Source organism: Aptenodytes patagonicus, chromosome 4 (assembly GCF_965638725.1).
Source record: "Aptenodytes patagonicus chromosome 4, bAptPat1.pri.cur, whole genome shotgun sequence".
NCBI classification, from domain to species: Eukaryota; Metazoa; Chordata; class Aves; order Sphenisciformes; family Spheniscidae; genus Aptenodytes; species Aptenodytes patagonicus.
The window spans coordinates 83169090-83187920 of NC_134952.1; the positions used below are offsets into that span (position 1 = coordinate 83169090).

An 18831-nucleotide genomic window follows, 5' to 3' on the forward strand; every position below is an offset into this window, starting at 1 on the left:
GTCACCTCTGCCTGATCACATCTGCTTGATCACTCCTGTCTGGTCTCATCAGCACGGCCACCTCTGCCTGGTCTCAACAGCATGGCCACCTCTGCTTAGCCACCTCCGCCTGGACTCATCAGCATGGTCACCTCAGCAGGGCCACCTCTGCCTGGTCACTTCTGCCTGGTCTCAACCGCCTGGCCACCTCTGCATGGCCACCTCTGCCTGTCCTCATTGGCAGGGCCACACCTGCCTGGTCACCGTGGCATGGCCAGCTCTTCCTGGCCACATCTGGGGGTGACATCTGCCTGGCCACACAGGTTCCTGGGCCTCCCCCAGGGAAAGTGTGACACTCATGGCGACGGTGAGAGCCAAGGACATACGGCCAGCGAGAGGTCCCTTTTTGGAGATACCTTCTGCCAGCCCTTCCCCGTTCCTACTCGAGAACTGAAAACATTGCCTCTGGTGTCATCTGCCTTGGGGCTCCAGCTCTTTTAAAATCTCTTTAAAATGCTTTTTCTCCCCAGTTTTTATCCAGATATGAGGGATACCGAAGGGAGACCGTTTTCTTTTGGTGGGCACAAGGATTTTTGCTGCCTGCTCCCTGCCTTTGCCCGCCCCACCGGGATGAAGCCGGCTCCTCTTGGGTTGCCCCGTGCCACATCCAGGTGCCAGCCGCTGGTTTCCCCAGTCTTGCCCAAGTCCCCGCTGTCCCCACCGGAGCTTTGCAACGTTTCTCTGGCGGTTTAGCACACCCTGCCTGCTTTCGGGGTGCCGGGGCTGGGCTCTTCCCCACCACCACCGGCTGGGAACCGGGGTGGCCGCGAGCCGAGGGGCCAGCCGTACCGGCGTGCCGGAGCTTGCGGCTGTGTTTTTTGGCTGGCCGGGGCCACGGGAGCTCGCTCACCCCCTGGCCGGCAGCCAAATGGCATGGCTGGGTGGCTGCCAGCACTTGCATTAATAGCTGCCAGCTTGCGGTTTGAGGTCACCCGTTCTTTCCAGTCTTTCATTCCCCCCCCCCCCCCCCGCCCCTTATTTCATGCCTGTAATGACACCGAGCAGGCAGCGGCCCCTCCACCCCTCCCTGCCTGCCCTCCTCTTTGCCGGGCGAAGCTCTTCTGCTTTCCTTGGGGCCAGGACAGCATCAGCTCATGGTAACGCATCCCTACTGAGCATCCCCAGATGCCAGGAGGGGACGTACCGGCACCCTGGGGGACACCTTCACCCCCCGCGGGGCTCTCCTTCTCCTCGGGACAATCCTCGGGGGGGCCAGAAACATCCTCCCAGCCACCCCAAGGCAAAATAAAAAAACACCCCAAGGCCAGCGTGCAGGAGGCTTGTGCCAAGGCACAGCCCCTTGCAAAATAATTTGTAGCTGCCGTCATTCCCTGCCAAGGGCTTTGGGAGGGTGTTGTATTAGCAGCTCGCTATGAATAAATCTCCCTTTTCATAACACGCTGGCCAGGGATAAATAGCTTTGGGGAGGTGAGGCTGGGCCCCGGCCGCACGCCCTCCGTCCCTCTGGGGAGGGGAACACCCGGAGCCCCGCTCGGAAACCGGGATGGTGGGATTGGGGACGGGGTGGGTGGGGGGGGGGGTGTCCCTCTCGCTCCCGGAATCCCCAGGGATGGCAGGGCGAGGCATCTGCTCGACGCCTCCTGCGCTCGCTGCTCCTGGCGGGACGGGCAGGCGGGGGCCAGGCGTGGCTGATGCGTGGGTGGGACACGCGTGGGGGGGGGGGGGGCTAGGCTGGGGGGCACCCCCAGCCCGCCAAGGGATGCCTCCGGCGGGGTAGAAGCCGGGCAGCAGGAGGAGGGGGAGGAGGAGGAGGAGGAGGAGGAGGAGGAGGACGGCGGTGCTGGCAGCGGCCGCCCCCGTCCCGCCGCGGCCCGCCCCGCCGCAGCCGCCGGGCACCGGGCAGGAGGAGGCGGCGGCGGCGCGCATGGAGGCGGCGGCGGCGGTCCCGGCCCCGGGCGGCGGCCCCGGTACACTGCTGTTCTGCCTGGCCCTCGCCTCCGGTAAGCACGGGGCACCCGAGGCGGCGCGGCTCGGCACGGGCGTCCCCCCGCCCCGCCACGGTCCCGGTCCCGGTCCCGGTCTGCCCCTGCCCGGCTGGATGCACTCCGGGGCCGGCCGAGTGCTCCCCCCAGTCCCGGCCCGGTGCCCCCCGCCCCTGCCCGGCGCCACCTCTCGTCCCGGCCCCGTCCTCTCTCTGTTCCAGCCCGGGCCGGTCCCGGTGCTGCCCCTGTCCCGTCCCGCTGCTTCCCGGTCCCACGCTGGTGGTCCTCCACCTGCCTCCCGGTTCCATCCCGCTGCTCCCCTGGTCCCGTCCCGCTGATCCCCTGTATCCCCCCCATCCCACCCCATCCCGATGCTGCCCCTGTCCCATCCCAGTGCTCGCCGTGCCCACCCTGGTGTTTCTCCAGTCCCACCCCAGTGACTCCCTGTGTCCCCCGGACGATCCCGTCCCAGTCCTTCCCCCATGCCCAGCCTGGTGTTTACCCAGTCCTGTCCCTGTGCTCCCCCATGCATCCCTGCACCCATCCCAATGCTCCCCCCATGTGCCTCCAGTTCCCATCCTGGTGCTCCCCACCATCCCATCCCAGTGCTCCGCCATGCCCGGTGCCGGCTTGGCTCCGAATCCCTGAATCCCTTGGGACCAGCATGGGGTCGGCGTGTCCTGGCTGGATCCTGGAGCGGAGCTGGGAATGCTTTTACCACCTGTTGATGGGACACTGCTCACGGATGCCTGAATACCTGTGTGTCGCCGTCCTTGGCAGGGATGGGGGATGCCAGGGAGGTGGGGGGGACGGGGGACGACCAGTACCTATTCAGCAGGTGCATGAGTGTCCCCGTGTTAGTTCCTACGTGTGTGGGAAGCGGGCAAAGCAGGCGGCTGCCTGCTCAGGGCTGACAGGAGATAACCGCAGGTAGGGCTGAACATCAGCCGGGCTTGGCGATACCCGCCCCGGCAGAGTGCGCCAGCCCCGGGGGTTTCGGGGGAGCCTTCCCCTCCGCCAGGAGCAGTTTGGGTTTGGCCCTTTGGCAGGGCTGGTGACAGCGCTCGGCAAAACCTGTCAAACCTGTGCTGGCAGGAGGAAATCAAGGGTGGCCGACCTGTTTTAGGGCTGGGGTGACCATCAGACCAGGCAATTCCCTGGGCGGTTGCTCTCCTGCAATTTGGGCTTTCCCAGGGGAGTGAGGGGGGTGTTACGGCCAAATAATCCGGTGTTTGGGATGCTTTCCTGGGTTATCTCCAGCTGCTCGGGAAAGGATGCAGCCTTAGATAGCAGAGCCAGGCTCTCCGTGCATAAAAGAGATGAGGTTGCTTTGTGCCCACAGCTCCTGGGTGCTGAGATCTGGGGGTCGGGGGGGGGGCACCTCCCCCCCCAAGCTGGCGGTGCCACCAGGGCAGTCCTCGCCAAGGGGCTGCCAGCCCAGAGGATGCCGAAGCCCTGCATCTGGTTGCAATAAGGGTGGGGATCTCGTCTTGGTGGGGATCTTTCCATGCCGAGCTGCGAACTCGGTCACCGGGGGTGAAGTCAGCCTCCCGCCCTGCGCTGCTGTGTGCCCGCGCCGCCCGCAGCTGGTTCCCAGGGGGGTGCAGCTGCCCCGTGGCTCATCCTCTGGCTCCCGCCGGGCAGCTCCCACCCCGCTGCCTGGGCTGGACGGGGTGGTGGGATCTGTCCCCTCCCTGCCGGGCTCTTTCGGCTGGGGAGGGGATGCTCACTGGTGGGGAAGCCCCAGTGGAGGCTCAGCCCTGGCCTCGTTGCAGCTCTGTTACCCAAAGCACGTCGTTAGCACGCCAGTGGCTATATATAGCCAGGAGGGACACGTGTGCTGAGACCGTCTCTGCTGTGGGACGGGGGGGACACCGGAGGCTTGGCGGGGCAGCCCCCCCCCAGCTGCTGCCAGGGTGCCGAAGGGCCGGATGGGGAAACGGGTACTGGGGGATGAGGCTGCCCGGGCTCGGCTGCCCAAACTTCCCCCTTTCCGGGAGGCCTCGACGTGGCCGAGCTGCAAAGTGCACCCACTCAGGCTGGAAACATGCCCTGCCTCGGTGTGCCACCCCCGTGGGAGCCACCCAGCACCCTACCACATCAGGGAGGACCTGTCCCCGCTCCCCTGGGTGCCACCGCAGAGGGGTGAATCCCTGGGGAGGGCCGGGCTGGGAGCAGGGCCGTGCTGAGTCAGTGCTGGTATGCCAGCAATCCGGTTACCGCTGCCATGACGTGCCAGTGCTGAGCCGGCCCTCGGCTTCGTCCCGTGCCACGGCGAGCATGGTTGCCCCCTTCCCAGCTCGGTTCGTGCCAGGCATCCCATGCCCCGGTGCAGCAGCGAGTGATGTTGCAATGGGGATTTAGAACTTGCACACTGGAAGCAACTGGGCTTTGGTGGGTGCTGAATCGCAGTGCCGCTGTCTCCTCGCTCCCACGGCCGGTGCATTTTTCAGCGGCCCTGAAACCCAGGCTCTTCAAAAAGGGCAGTGCAGCGAGCCAGACCTCCCTGGGGATCCCTCCCTGCATCCTCCCCGGGCAAAGGGGCTGCTGGCTGCCTGCAGGCAGGGCTGTGCCCCCCAAAACCCGCCCCGCTGGCTCCTGGACCCCCGTGCTGGGGCGTTGGTGGGTGGAGGAGGCAGGCGGGGACCGACTTTCCCTTCTCCTCGCCCCTGGGGAAAAGCTGATGCTGTCAGGGAAGGGGGGCCGTGGGCGCAGCTGCGGAGCCCTCTGCCAGTCCCCTCCCTGCGGCAAGGGCCGGGAGAGCGGCTGTGGCGGGGTGGCGGCGGCGATGCCGGGGTTCTGGCCGGGCTCCCCCTCTGAGCCGCCTCCGCTGTGTTTCAGGCTTGGCGTTTTTCAGTTGCGTGGGCGCCGACGCCAACGTCACTGACAGCCACGGCACGGAGGGGCTCGCCTGCGGCATGGCTGAGAACTGCACAGGTAAGGTGGCGGTGCTCGGGGGAGCCGGCAGCGTTGGACGGGAGCTGGGCGGTGCGGGGGAGAGGGCCGGGATGGAGGACGGGCAGGGTGTTTTGTCTAGCGTAGCCGTGTGGCATCCACCGAGCTGGGAAGCGGCCAGGACCGGCACGCCATGGCCAAGGACAACAGGTGCCGGCGGCTCTTTGCAGCTGGCCGGGCTCGGACCTGCCGTGGCGGTGGACCAGCTCCGGGATGCTGCCGCCTCCGGGCAGAACCGTAACGCCCGGGGGGGGCGGGGATTTCTTTGTCCTTGTCACCCCCAGGGAATGTGACGCAGCTGAGGCGGCAGGGTCACTTCTCCAGGTGCCCAGAGGAGTACAAGCACTACTGCATCAGAGGGAGATGCCGCTTCCTCGTGGCCGAGAAGGCACCGGCCTGCGTGTAAGCCGCCGCCGGCGCGGACGCGGTGGCACGGGGTGGGGAGGACGGACACGTCCTCGTGTGTCTCGACTCGTGTGTCACTGACTCGACACGAGCGAGCGGGAGGAGGGAGGCAGGGGCACCGCGGCGGTTTTTTGGACACCCCCCACACACACCTTCTGCCTCCCCTGTGCCGCGGGGCAGGTGCGAGCGAGGCTACACGGGGGCTCGCTGCGAGAGGGTGGACATCTTCTACCTGCGAGGTGACCGGGGCCAGATCGTGATCATCTCCTTGATCGCCGCCATCGTCACCCTCATCGTCCTCATCGTCTGCGCCTGCCTTTGCAGTCAGTACGTTGGGGGACAGGGCGAGGGGCGGGAAGGGAAGGGGCAGCCCTGGATTGGGAGCGAATCCTGCCCACCTCCGCCGGCTTGGGGCAGGTTGAATTTGGGCTGCCCTGTTCAGGTGGGACACGGCCTCTGAGGGTGCCGGGAGGTGCACGGGGCATCGCTTCGGGGCTGGAAACCACGTGCGATCCCATGCAGAGCTTCTGCAAGGTGAAAGCAGAGGGAGGAGGAGGAGCAGCATTGCTGCCATGCCTCATTCTGCCTTTTTTTTTTTTCCCGGTTTTAATTATTACCGCCCCCCCCCCCCTCAAGCCACTGTCGGAAGCAGCGTAGGAAGAGAAAGGCAGAAGAGATGGAGACGTTAAACAAGAATTTGCCTTCCAAAAGCGAGGACGTGCTGGAGACGGGCATTGCGTGAAGGTGCGTGGGGCTGGGGGCTGGGGGGGGGGGGGTGGTGGCCGAGCCCGGGGTGACGGGAGATCCCCCCCTTCGTTGGGGGCGGCCGCTGAGGCCGAAGACCTCCCCTGTCTCCACAGGAGCTCCAGGTACCTGCGGGCGGGTCCCGGACGGCGGCACCGGCTGGCTCGATGGGCGAGGGCTAAACCTTACGACGGCTTGAATAAAGGGGTGACGGAAAGGTGTCCACGTGTCGCCACGGTCCTTACGGGACCCTCTTGCCATCACCCCCCACCAGCGGGGTGGGGTGGGGGTGTGGGGGTGGGGGGGGTGTGTCAGGCCCAGCCGTGCCGCTGCGCTCCCCAAATCGCCCCCCCCTCCCCGACCCACCCCCCACCCCCCCCCCGCAGCGACATTTTCCCGCCATTTCGCCAGCCTCCCAGATGCGGGGGCCCGGCCTTTCCCCCGCCGGCACAGCCCCCAGCCCCGGCCAGGCCAACGGGGCACGGGAAGATCTCACCGGTGCCGGTAGCGGGGGGCTGCGGTGCCGCCCCGAGGCCGACAGGGGGCGCTGCGCCGTGCCGTGCCTCCCCCGCCGCCGCCCACCCCCACCCCCACCCCCGTCCGCCAGGGGGCGCCGCCGTGCGGGGCAGGTGCGCGGAGGCCCCCGAGGCTTTAAAACCCCCTCGCGGCCGCCAGGGGGCGCCGCCGCCGCCGCCGCCGCGGGAAGGGCGGCGGCGGCGGCGGCGGGAGCGGGGTTCCGGCTCCCGGGGGGCCCTGCCGGGCTCGGGGCCCGTCTGCGGGCGGCCCGGGGGCCGTGCTGGGGCTGCTTCCCCCTCCACGGCTGCTCCCGGTGCCGCCGCCGCGTCTCCCCGTCCGGGGCCGAGCGAACACCGGCGCTTCCGGGTGTGCTCCGGGACGGGGCTGCGCGGAGGGTGTCTCTGTGCCGGGCACCGGCTGGGGCCGCGCCGGGCCCGGGCGTGCCGTCTCCCCGGGGCTCCTCCGGGGAGGCTCCGGTCGCGGCTCTCACGGTACCGGCGCGGGGCGGCCGCAGCCGGCGGGCGGGAACCGGGAGCGACGCCGTCTCCCGCCTGCCCCGGGCGGCCTCGGGGTCCCGGGCCGGAGCCGGGCGAGGGCAACGGGGGAAACCGGGGGAAAATGGGGCAGAACCGGGGCCGTTGTCTCCTTTCTCCCCCCGCTGGCGGGCTCCGGTGCGGGAGCGGGGGCGCCGGCCGCTGCCCGTTAGGTGCTGCCCGAAGCTCAGGTCCGCGCCCTGCCTGCAGGCAGCTGCCGGGGGGCCGGTGCGGGCCCTGCCTCTCCCCGCAGGCAACGGGTGCTGCCCCCGTCCCCTCCCGGGGCCGGACCCCCCCGGCTCCGGGCTGGCGGCTCTTGCCGGGACCCACGGGGGACCCTGGGCAGGCGCGGGCTGGCTGCGGGCCCCCGGGTTCCCCAGCGGCAGGAGCCGCCTGCCCTGCCCTGCCCGCGCCGGCACCCACGGGTGAGTGGTCTGTTTCCCTCTCCCCCGGTGCGGGATCCCCCGTGGGTGCCCGGCTGGGGCCCGGTGGCTTTCCCAGCGGGTTTCGGCACCGACCCTCTGGGGTTCCCTCTCGGGGGGCAGCAGCTGCAGCTCGGCCTGTGGGGCTGGGGGTCCCCGGCAGCTCCCGGTTTCCACCACAGGATCAGCCCCCGCTCGAACCGTGACCCGGAGACCGGCCATGGGGGCTCCGCACGCCACGTCTCCCACCCAGCATCTGGGGGAGACGGGGACCCGGCGGGGCTGGGGGGTCTCCCGGCCAGTGACCCCTCCCGCCGCCGGGCTCCCTCCTCCCGGTGCAGGCACCGGCTGGTTTCTTCTCTCCAGCTCTTTTCCGGAGCGGCTGCCGGCAGGACAGACCCCTCCGGCCTGGCGCTGGCTCTGCCGGAGCCGGGGAGAGCTGGGAGCGGTGAGTGTGGGAGCTGCTGCTGGGGGGAACCGGTTTCCAGTGGGCTTCAGCCCTTCAGCCCTGCCCGGCATCATCCTCGTGGGCAGATGCCCGAGGGCCAGAGCCGGCAGCGCCAGGTGTGGGCCCTGTGTGAAGCCCTGCTTTGACTGAAAACCTTCTTTTTCAGCTCAAAACGTGCTGCGGTGGGAGCAGAAGCGGCTCCAGGGATCTACGCTGGCTCCTGCAGCCCCATCGGTGAGACGGTGAAGCCGGCCTGGCCAGGCACAGGGAGCGATGGCCGTCCCAGTGCCGCCGGTCCCTCGGGGGGTGCTGGTGGCCCAGGCGATGCCTCGTGGCTGTGCCGACGTGTGGGGAAGGCTCATCCCGGTGCCTGGGCGAGGAGCGTGGCCCCGAGGCAGCGAGCGCCGGGGGACACCGGCGGGGAGGACGTGCCGGTAAGGTGAGTGCCCCGAGGCGGCGGCTGAGCAGAGATGTGCGGTGGGACCGGGGCGCTCGGCTCCCCGGGCCGGCTGTGCCGGCGGGGCCTGGGGGATCTCCAGTGCCACAGGAGGGGCCGGGTCCCTGCAGGGTCCCGGGGGACAGAGGGGCAGGCTGGGGTCCTGTCCCCGGCTGTGGGAGTGGGGTGCTGGGGGCTGCCGTGCCCCGGGGGCGCCAGGACCGAGCGGGCGCGAGGGAGCCAGGCCTGGCCGGAGCCTGGGGAGCGGTTTTGTGCTCGGGGCATGCTGGCTTTGCCCCTGGTCGTGCCGGCGGGGTGGCCGAGGGATGGGGAGGGTGGGTGCCATCCCCCGGCAGGGCTCCCCCCGGGGCCTTTGCGGGGAAGGAGGGGTCCTGGCACCGGTGGGGCAGTGCTGGTGGGTCGCTGTGGGTGCTGGTGCATGTCCCTCGGGGCCGGGGCCTGTTTGCCTGCCTGGGGGGTTCCCCCTGCGGCCAGTGGCTGTTTGTGGGTGCGGAGGGGGCCCTGGGGGGCCCCACAGTTCCCGTCCCCGCAGCCCACCCCAAGCTGGGGCCGGGCAGGTCAGTGCCGTGTGTTTGGGGAGGTGGGAGTGGGCGCTGCTGGGGTTCGGCCCAGACCCCGCTGGCACTGGTGCGGTGCCGGCCTTGGCCCGTCTGGGGCTGCTGGTTGTCGGTCTGGGCCGCTGCTGCTGCTGCCGCTGCTGCGCGGGGAGAGGGGGTTTTCAGCCAGATCCTGGCTCTCGCCTGCTCTCCCGGGGATAAATGAGATGTTTCTGGTGTCTCGTCCCCATCTCTCTCTCCTGTCGTGGGTGCGCGGCACGGGGGAGCCGCTGTCAAAAGCACCGGCGAGGGGCCGGGCAGAGCTGCCCGTGCCCGGGAGGCAGCAGGGTTTGCCCGGGCAGCATCTCCAGGGCTCTTTGGGCCGTGCCATGCGGTGCCGCCGGGAGCTCCGACTGTCCCACATCTCCCTGTGCAGGGACGGACGGACGGACAGAGGAGCCCCAGCCACGCCAGGAGCCCCATGGGGTGCGGAGCCCCAGGAAGAAGCCGGGCTGCCTACGCCGAGGCCGACGCTGCCGCCTGCCCTGCGCGTGGCCCCGCTCCTGGCTGGGGACGGCCCTGCCTGCGCCCGCCCGGAGACGCTGCGGGGCCTGCGCGGATCCAGGTCAGTTGTTTGGGCCCCCATTTGTTTTGGGTCCAGCTTGTTTGTTCGGGCTCCTGTTTGTTTCTGGTCCTGCTCGTTCCAGCCCCAGCTCAGTTTTGGTTCCTGTACCAGTTTTTCTGCTCTGGTTTCAGGTCCAGCTCATGGACGGCTCCAGCTCAGTTTTGGCTCCAGTTCGTGGATGGTTCCAGCTCCTTGATGGCTCCAGCCCAGTTTTGGCTCCAGTTCGTGGATGGTTCCAGCTCCTCCTGGCTTCCAGTTCGTTTCAGCACCAGCTTGTTCTGGCTCCGGTTGCTCTGCGGCTCCAGCTCATTCATTCCAGCTTGTGCTTGTTGAAACGATCTTGGCTTTTGGCAAGGTCGTAAATCAATCACTGTCATAACTTGGATATGAATATTAAATGTCATAACTGTACACACGTTGACTAACGAGTTGGTGTTTATTGTTCACGCACCCTCCCGGGGGTTGTACACCCCCGGAATGAAGACCTGGACGGGCGAAGAGGGTGGGGAAAGCGCCGTTTCCCCCAGAGACTATCTCAGACGTTTAATTCGGCCTGGTGCATGCCGGCCTCCCTAACTGCGGGGACCAACGCGACCGGACCCCCACCTCCGGTGGGGGTCCACGCACCCTGCCCACCTGCCTCCCGCACCCACCCGGCCTGCCCCCCTCCCACCCCAATGCCCTCCTGCCCACACCCACCCACCCTGCCCCCCTCCCACCTGCAGCCCAGCACCCTCCCACCTCCCACCCCCCTGCAGCCGTGGCCCACCCAGCCCCCGTGTCAGGCCCCCCAACCAGGCCCCCGTTTCCCAGCCCAAACACCCAGGACTTGGGTCCTGCTCCAGCCCCGGCAGCCCCTTCCCCAGACCCAGAAACGCCGGACCGGGGCTCCGGCCTCGGGCCTGGGAAAGGCCCGGACCGGTCTGTGCCGCCGAGCCCCGGCCCGAGGTTGTGATTCCCCGAAAACACCCGGCCGAGCCCCGCACCCCCCCTGCCCCGCCTGCGGGGTCGGACGGGCCCGGGAGCCCCGGCGCTGCCGGGCGGTGCTTGGGAACTGGCCGGGGGGACCCGCGGGGCGGGCACGGCCCCGGGCGGCTCGGGCGAGGACGGGGGGCGCCGGGCTCCGGCCCTCCGGGCTTTATTCCCCGGCGCCCCGAGCCCCAACGGCTCCTCCGCGGAACCACCGGCACTTGACCACCCGCTCCGGACACAACCCCCGCGAGGCCGCGGCCCCGCTCGGCCGCGGCCCCTTCCCCGCTTCCCGTTCCCAGCCGCGGCTCCGGTCCCGGGCCGAGCCTCCCAGGCCGAGCGTCCCGGGCCGAGCCCCCCGCGCCTCACCTGGCCCCGCCGGGGGAGCCCGGCCCGGCCCGGCCGCTGCCGCCCCGGGGCCGCGGGCGCCGCCGCCGGGGGGGAACGAGAAAATGAGGCAGACGGCGGCCGCCGGGGCTCAAATCTCCTCGGCCCCGCCCCGCGCAGGCGCCCCGGGGCACCGCCCACTCGCCCCGCCCTCGCACCTGTGCCAGGACACGCCCCGCGCAGGCGCCCTCGGCCAACGCCCACTCGCACCTGTGCCGGGCCACGCCCCGAGGCTCCGCCCACTCGCCCCGCCCCTGCGCCCGGCACGCCCCGCGCAGGCGCGATGAGGCCCCGCCCCTCCGCGCCCCGCCCCGCGCACGCACCTCCTCTTCCGCCGCCAGAACCGCCCCGGCCCCGAGCGCGGCGGACGCCGGTAGCGGGACGCGGGGACGGAGCCCCGGCCCGGGGGCCTCTCCCGGGGCCGTGCGGAGCGGGGGGCGGTGAGGCTGGGCTGGAGTCGCGTTTGGGGCTGGGGCTGGGGCTGTGGACGGGACCGGGGCCCGGTCTCGCGGGCGCGCGGAGCCGACGGGCGAGCCGCAGCCGGCGTCCGCCTCTCCCCGGGCGGGTTGCGGGTCCCGGGGCTCTGTCCCGCTCTGTCCCGCCCCGCGGAGCCGGAGGACCGCGGCAGCGCCGGGGCCAGGCCCGCTCTCTGCCGAGCCCCCGGCCTCGCCGTCCCCGTCCCGGCGCCGCGGGCAGGAGGAGCCACGCTCCGGGCCCGGGCCCGAGCCGGGAGCTGCCCCGGCCGGGAGCGGGGACCGGCGGCCCAAGTCCCGCGTTCGCTGCCCGCTCCTGCCTGCGTCTCCGGGCACCGTCCCGGCCGGGGCTCTGCCGACCGGGCGCCGGCGGCTCCGCGCCGACCCTGAATAAAGGCTGGAAGCCGCCGGCGGCGCCGGGGCTGCCCCGGCACCGTCCGACCGGGTCCCGCACCGGGGTCCCCAGCCCGTGAGCACCGACCGGGGAACGGCCCGGGGAGGGGAAGGGGCGTCTCGGCTCCCAGAGCGCCTTGTGCCCCCGGGCCCTGCCCGCCCCAGGAGCGGCCGGGGGGCTCCAGGGCCGAGCCCGGACCCGCGGGGCTGGGGCTCTGCTGCCGGGCCCCGGGCCAGCAGCGGGGCCGGGGCCCTTTCCCAAGCCCCGACGTTGGCCGGATGAGCCTCATTCGACCCCAAAAACCGCAGCGGCTGAGCCTGCGCCTCGGAGCCCAGCGCGGCGGGGCTCAGCCTCCCTCTGCAAACCCGAAAACCGCCCCGACCAGCCTGGGTCCGGCCCCAGCACCCCCGGGCCGGGGCCCTGGTTTCCAAGCACGAAAACACACGGCTCGACTTGGTCTCTGTTTCCGAGCCCCGAAACGCGGGAGTTTGGGTCTCGCTTCTCACGACCTTGAACTGCCCCCGTGAGCCCGGTTTCACGCTCCCGCGACGCAGGACTCGGTCCCTCTTCCACAGCCCCAAAACCGGCCGAATGGGAGGGGGCCCAAGCCCCGACGACCCAGGGCTTGGGGTCTGAGCCCTCCCCCCCAGAACGCAGCACTTAGTTTCCGAGCCCTAAACCTGGCCAAATGAGCCCGGCTCCAAAAACGCAGGGCTTCTAGTCTCCGTTTCCCGGTCTCGATGAGCCCGGTTTCACGCTCCCCCAACGCAGGACTTGGTCTCTCTTTCACAGCCCCAAAACCGGCCGAATGGGACCGGTTCTGAGCCCTCCCCCGCCCCAAAACGCAGCACTTTCAGTCTCAATTTCCGAGCCCTAAACCTGGCCAAATGAGCCCGGCTCCAAAAACGCAGGGCTTAGTCTCCGTTTCTCAGCCCGAAAAAATGCACGACTGACTGCTTAGGCTGGGCTTCGGGGCCCGAAAAGTGGCCAAACGAGCCTGGTACCGAGCCCCCCAAACCCAGGACTTGGGCTCCGTTTCCCGAGCACTAACACGCGGGACTTAGTCTCTGGTTTTGAGCCCCAAAACGCAGGACTCGGTCCCCGTGTTCAAGCGGTGACGGGGCCCAGCTCGGCCTCACCCCAGGGTGCCCCTCTCTCACCCCCGAGCCCCATGACTTGCCCTCACTTTCCCCGAAGTCGAGTGAGCCGGGGTTTTGCCCCCCCGAGCCTGTGTCCAAGCCCGGAAAACACAGGGCTCGGTTTCGAGCCCCGCGAGCCCGGTTTCGTGTCCTGAGAACGCTCAATCTCTGTTTCCGAGCCCCGAAAACGCAGGGCTGACCGAGTCCCCACCTTCAAGCCCCCAAACCCACCCCTCCAGCTCGTTTTCGAGGCCGAAAGAACCAAGGACCGGGTCTCCCTTTTCGAGCCCCGCAAACGTGGGGCTTCGGGGGTTTTAGCCCGCGTGCCCGGGTCTGACCACACGGCTCGGCTCCCGTCCCTGAGCCCCCGGCCCCGCCGGGCTTTGAGCTGCGAAACCCCTTGGCTCTGCCTCTGCCCCCCCAAACCCCGGGAGTTACTGCCCCTTCGGCGCCCCCCGAGCTCCATCTCACCGGCCCGGGTCCTGCTGCGTGAAAACCCACGACTGGGCCCGGCCCTGAGCCCCGGACCAACCCCCGGTACCCGGTCTGAGCCCCGGGACAGGCCCCGAGCCGGCTGGCACGTCTCCCCACACCCACCACTGCGGCTGTGCCGCCGAGCCCCGGCCCGAGGTTGTGATTCCCCGGAACACCCGGCCGAGCCCCGCACCCCCCCTGCCCCGCCTGCGGGGTCGGACGGGCCCGGGAGCCCCGGCGCTGTCGGGCGGTGCTTGGGAACTGGCCGGGGGGACCCGCGGGGCGGGCACGGCCCCGGGCGGCTCGGGCGAGGACGGGGGGCGCCGGGCTCCGGCCCTCCGGGCTTTATTCCCCGGCGCCCCGAGCCCCGACGGCTCCTCCGCGGAGCCACCGCCAGCGCGGCCGCTCTTCCTCGTCCCGTCCCCGCGGCGACTGCCCCACCGGGGCCGCCCCTCGCCGGGGTCCCGCGGCTCCGGCCCGCAGCAGCCCCGCTCGCCCACACGGCCCGGCCCGGACGCCGCCCCCGCGGCCGCGCCGCCCCTCCCCGGCCTTGTTCCCGCCCGGGCCTCTCCAGCCGATCCCCCCCCTCCTCACCTGGGGCGGGCGGGCGGACACCGCCCCTCCGCCGCCCCGCGGCTCCGAGCGCCCGGGGCTCCCGCCGCGGGGCCGGCCCGGGCCCCCCCGCCCGCGGGGCCGCCGCTGCACCGCGGGGCCGCAGCCCCCGCCCGGGGACCCGGCCCGGCCCGGCGCCGCCCGCGCCCTGGAACTGAGGGAGAGGGCGGGAGGGGAAGACGGCGGCCGCCAGGGGCCAAAGCTGCCTGGGCCCCGCCCCGCGCAGGCGCTCTGGGTCCCCGCCCCGCCCGGGGGCGGGGGCTCCGCGGGGGCGGGCCCCGCGGGCAGGGAGGGGCGAGGTTAGCGGGCGTGGCGTGGCCAGGGGGCGTGGCGGGCCATCGGCCGCGGGGTCCCAGCGCCCGCCCGCGCCCCGGGCACCACCGAGGACGCTGCGGGCGAACCCCGGCTGCCTTTGAGTAGCGGGGGGGGGGGGACGGGGACGGGGACGGGAAGAGCCGCCCACGGGGGAACCCCCGCGTCCAGGGGGGAGCGCAAGGCCGAGGTGCACGGTCCCGACCCCCGCGGCCTCCCGCCCCGCCGCTCGGCCCGGCGCAGGCGCACTCCGCCCGGCACCGCGCAGGCGCCGCCGGCGGCAGCGCTGTCATGGCGGAGAAGGTGCAGAAGAGGTGAGCCCCGGGACACCCCCCCCCACCCCGCCCCCCCCACTCCCCCTCACCGAGACGCGGCGGGGCCGCCTTGCCGCCGCTTCTCCCTCCCCTCCCGGCATCTCCGCCCGCTCCCCTCCGCGGTTCCCCCCCGCTCCCCCCAGCGGTTCCCCTCACAGACCCCCGTCCGTTCCCGCAGCGTGAAGATCGCGCCGGGGGCCGTGGTGTGCGTGGAGAGCGAGATCCGCGGGGACGTGACCATCGGTAAGGACACACACACACACCCCCCCCGACACCCCCCCGCCCCCGCGCCCCGCCCGTCGCCGGGGGTGCTGTTGTGGGCGCCGCCGGCGGCCGTGGGGTGACGCCGGGCCGTCCCTCGGCAGGGCCCAGGACGGTGGTCCACCCCAAGGCCAGGATCATCGCCGAAGCGGGGCCGATCGTCATCGGGGAAGGCAACCTGATCGAGGAGCAGGCGCTCATCATAAACGGGTCAGTCAGAAGGCGGACGGCGCGCCCGGGGCTCTCCAAGGGGGGGGGGGGGGGGGGGTATGGGGGGGGGGGGTGTCGTTCCCCAGCCCGGCGTCTCATTTCAGGGGAGCCAGCGCCGCTGTGCCTCCCAGCACGGCTTTGCTGTGAACGGTGTCCCTCAGAGCCGGGCCGGACGGGGAGAGGGTTTGTTTGGGACCCTGCGGTGGTGTTCCCGGGATGGGTTTTGCAAGAAGGGTCGGTGTTTTCTGAGATCTCTCACCGCGGAGCCCCGTCTCAGCCTCCTCAAGCCGGAGCTTGTGCTTAGAGCTCTTTACGGAGCAGGGCGTTAGCTTAAAAACTCTGGGGAGGTAGAATCCAAAAAAACCCCGAAACCCAAGCTTTTGTGCTTTTGAGTGTGCGTGTGGCGGTATGGCTAGGGAAGAAGTCCTCCCTCTGCGAATCCTTCTCCATCCGACGGAGGAGAAGGATCCCAATCCTGAGGATGAGAGACCCTGTGCAAGAGCGAGCGGTCTCAAAACCCTGACGGTCCGGCTGGATTGGATGGGATATACGCGGCTTCAGCCTCTCGCAAAATTGAGCCGCCAAACAGGGCGGTATCTTTGTGATCTCAAAACTCGAAATACATTCTTCCGTCTTGCAGGTATCCAGAAAATATTACGCCAGAAACTGAAGAGGCGGAGCCCAAACCGATGGTCATTGGCACCAACAACGTTTTTGAAGTTGGGTGTTGTATCCTTGCTGCGCGGTGAGGCAGACCGTCCGATGCGCTGCGCTTTCGGGCCGGTACAAGGGGAAGCATGTGTGGGCTCTGTCGGGGTTTAACCAGCTCAGGGCTATTGAAGGTGCAGGGTGCTGGTTTGACAATGGCGTCGGGGTTTAGCTTTTCAACTAAAAGCAAAACATTTTACGGTTTTCTTGAACACGGACCCGTAGATTCCCAGGCAATGAAGGTGGGAGATAACAACGTCATCGAATCCAAAGGTAAGTCTCAGCTTATCTCCTTGGCCCTTGTGAGATTTTGCTCTTGTAGACGCTGGGGACCGCGGAGGATTACATGGTGGTGTCTTGCTGGAGCTGAGGCCAAACGGCAGCTTGCCACAAAGCTGTGATTTTCACACAGAACTCACGTGTGTTACTGCCTTGGTGGGAGCTGGGCTGGGCCTGGCTCTGGCTCCGGGCGCTGAGCAGCTGGTGATCTTGATGTCTGGCGGTGCAGGGTTTAACCGCGGCGCGGGCACGACTCTCACAGGGGTTCCTCTCTCCCTCTGGCAGCATTTGTCGGCAGGAACGTGATCCTGACGAGCGGCTGCATCATCGGGGCCTGCTGTAACATCAACACCTACGAGGTGATCCCCGAAAACACCGTCATCTACGGGGCCGACTGCCTCCGCCGCGTCCAGACCGAGCGGCCGCAGGTGGGTGTGACACACAGGTGACGCGCCGTCACCCTCCCGTCCTCCGCAGGCTGCCCTCGCGGTGGCGGCGGGGCTGCTGCCTGACCTCCCCTGCCTCTCTTTCCAGCCCCAGACGCTGCAGCTGGATTTCCTGATGAAGATCTTGCCAAACTACCACCACCTAAAGAAGACCATGAAGGCCACGTCCACGCCTGTCAAGAGCTGAGCGCCTTCCGCCGCCGGTGGCTGACCGGGGCTTTCGCCTGGTCCTGTGAAACACTACACGGCCCCGGGAAGCAGCCGGTCTCCGCGTCCCTCGTTCCATCTTTAAAACAAACAAACAAACAAACAGATGATGTCTTGCTTATTTGTGTTACTTATTTATATTCCACCGAGCGTCTCGGACCGGCTTTGGATCTGTCGTCTCTCTCGCGCTAACTCTATTGTACGTGCTTTGTTTCGGGAATAAAATGACGCCTGCTCTTCTGTCGAGGGGGGACTGCGGTCCTTTTCTGGGTCAGGGAACGCCGCAGGGCCGCTGTACCCTGATCGTACCAGCACTGACATCGCCGCCTTCCCCTCGCCTCGGGGCGGGTGTCCCTGCGGCCGTCCCTCGGGGACGGCCCGGGTGCCGCCTCCCCGCTCCGGCTCCTTCCCCGGCCCGCCGGCAGAGGGAGACGGGCCCACGCCTGGGGAGAGCCGGGCTCTTCGGGAGGGAAGGGCGTCCCGGCTCCGCACCCCCGAATCCATGCGGATCGTGGGGTGGGAAAGGCTCCGGGGGCCGGTGCCGCCCTCTCTCCCTGACCCCCGAAAGCTGCCTCCTGCTCGGCTTCCCTCCCAGAGGGTCCAGAGCGGAGCCGAAGCTCCTCCGCACGTCGGCCGTTCTTCTGGGGAGCTTCAGACGTCTCCACCACGCTTCCCAGCCGGCCCCCGAGATTCCCCGGGGATGCTGTTCACAACTTCCCCTTCTACCCTTGTACGACACAGCCCAACGTTTTGTCTCGGCGCAGAAGGAAATCCATGTTGGAGCAGAAATTCCTGTAGGGAGAGAGAGAGAGAGAGAGAGAGGAGGGAGCATCAGCAACCGCCCGCAGAGGAACCCCAAGTACCAGCTGGGCTGCAGGACGTGGCTTTTTGATTTGGGACCAGGGGTTTCGGGTGGGACAGGCCAAGGCACAAAAGCAGTGGGGCGCCCACCGGAGCCGATCGGATTTTTCTCCCTGAGTTCAGCTGCAGGGATACCAAAAATAAAAACCCCAAATTTTTCGGCTTTGTGATTCCAACCCGGGGTCCGGCGCTGCTGGGAAACTGCAGCTCTTCCCCAAAGCCAAGTCCAAATAAGGGCTGCAAATACTGTCCCGGCGGCCGCCGCCGCCTCTCCAGCCCACCCGAGGAGCCCCAGCCAAAGCTTTTTGTGGAGATGCCCATGGAGGGGGGAAAACAATGGGAGATGAAACACGTCTCCCCTCTCCAACTTCTCCTCCTGCCGAAAAATAAGGCAATCTTTTGCTGGGAATTCGCCCCAAAAGCAAGAGGCTCCAGCAGATTTGGATAACTAGATCGGCCTCCGCACTTTAAATTCCCTCTCGGGGCCACCTGCCCTCGTAGCCAGACGCTTCCCGCTCCCCTACATCCAGCTGGCACAGCACGTTTCCATCTCCCTCCCGGCACGAGAGGTTCTGCTCTGTAAATCACCGCTGCGGGGGGGCTGGAAACCCTCCGCCCTAAGTCGGTGGCAGGGCTGAGTCTGTCCGGGCAGCCGGCAGGACATGCGGGGCAGCTGCCTGCAGATCTGTTTTGGCCGCTGAGTCATGGAAAGGCGAGCCGTGACCTTAAACGCTCATTCGGTACAAGCCCTCTGCCATCGGCAGGATGTCCTCAGCGTCACCTCCGGTCCCCGCGTATTGTGTGCGGGCAGCATCTGCTCTGGATGCGGCCGCTGGTCAAACGCTTTTCACCCCAAGGGTCTCCGTCACGCTGCTCCGGAGCCGAGCGCAGCCCTGCGGGACCACAGCCCCATCCGTGGGGACGTGGCAGGGCCGGGGTCAACCCAAAAACAAGATATAAAATCAAACGAGCAGGGTGCAAGGCCCAGCACAGGCTCACCTAAAGCCCAGCCAGCCTAAGCAGGGAGCGGGGTGGGAGCCTAAATGCAGCCCCGGGGCCAGGTGGGGAGGGGACGTGGGCGGCGGAGACCCCAGGTGGGGCTGGTTGGGGCGATGAGCCCCCACCGGCCCTGGGGTCCTGCTGGGGGTGAGGGCAGAGGGGT

General features: G+C 69.1%; 3 protein-coding genes across 3 annotated transcripts; all 3 read left to right on the forward strand.

Annotated features, from left to right (window-relative positions):
* The first annotated feature begins 1914 nt into the window (after positions 1-1914).
* Positions 1915-6307, forward strand: BTC (betacellulin). The gene is made up of 6 exons (XM_076337682.1): positions 1915-2000; positions 4824-4919; positions 5222-5339; positions 5523-5669; positions 5979-6086; positions 6203-6307. The coding sequence occupies exons 1-5, from the start codon at positions 1925-1927 to the stop codon at positions 6082-6084; spliced, it is 543 nt and encodes a 180-aa protein (XP_076193797.1). The 5' UTR covers positions 1915-1924; the 3' UTR covers positions 6085-6086; positions 6203-6307.
* Positions 6308-7220: 913 nt separating this feature from the next.
* On the forward strand, positions 7221-10034 carry LOC143160157 (uncharacterized). Its single transcript, XM_076337698.1, has 5 exons — positions 7221-7560; positions 7924-8005; positions 8172-8444; positions 9435-9623; positions 9755-10034. The coding sequence occupies exons 1-5, from the start codon at positions 7221-7223 to the stop codon at positions 9954-9956; spliced, it is 1086 nt and encodes a 361-aa protein (XP_076193813.1). The 3' UTR covers positions 9957-10034.
* Positions 10035-14611: 4577 nt separating this feature from the next.
* On the forward strand, positions 14612-17052 carry DCTN6 (dynactin subunit 6). The gene is made up of 7 exons (XM_076337401.1): positions 14612-14697; positions 14876-14940; positions 15063-15168; positions 15809-15897; positions 16102-16149; positions 16441-16583; positions 16690-17052. Exons 1-7 carry the CDS (start codon positions 14675-14677, stop codon positions 16786-16788), a joined length of 573 nt encoding a protein of 190 aa, XP_076193516.1. The 5' UTR covers positions 14612-14674; the 3' UTR covers positions 16789-17052.
* Positions 17053-18831: the final 1779 nt, after the last annotated feature.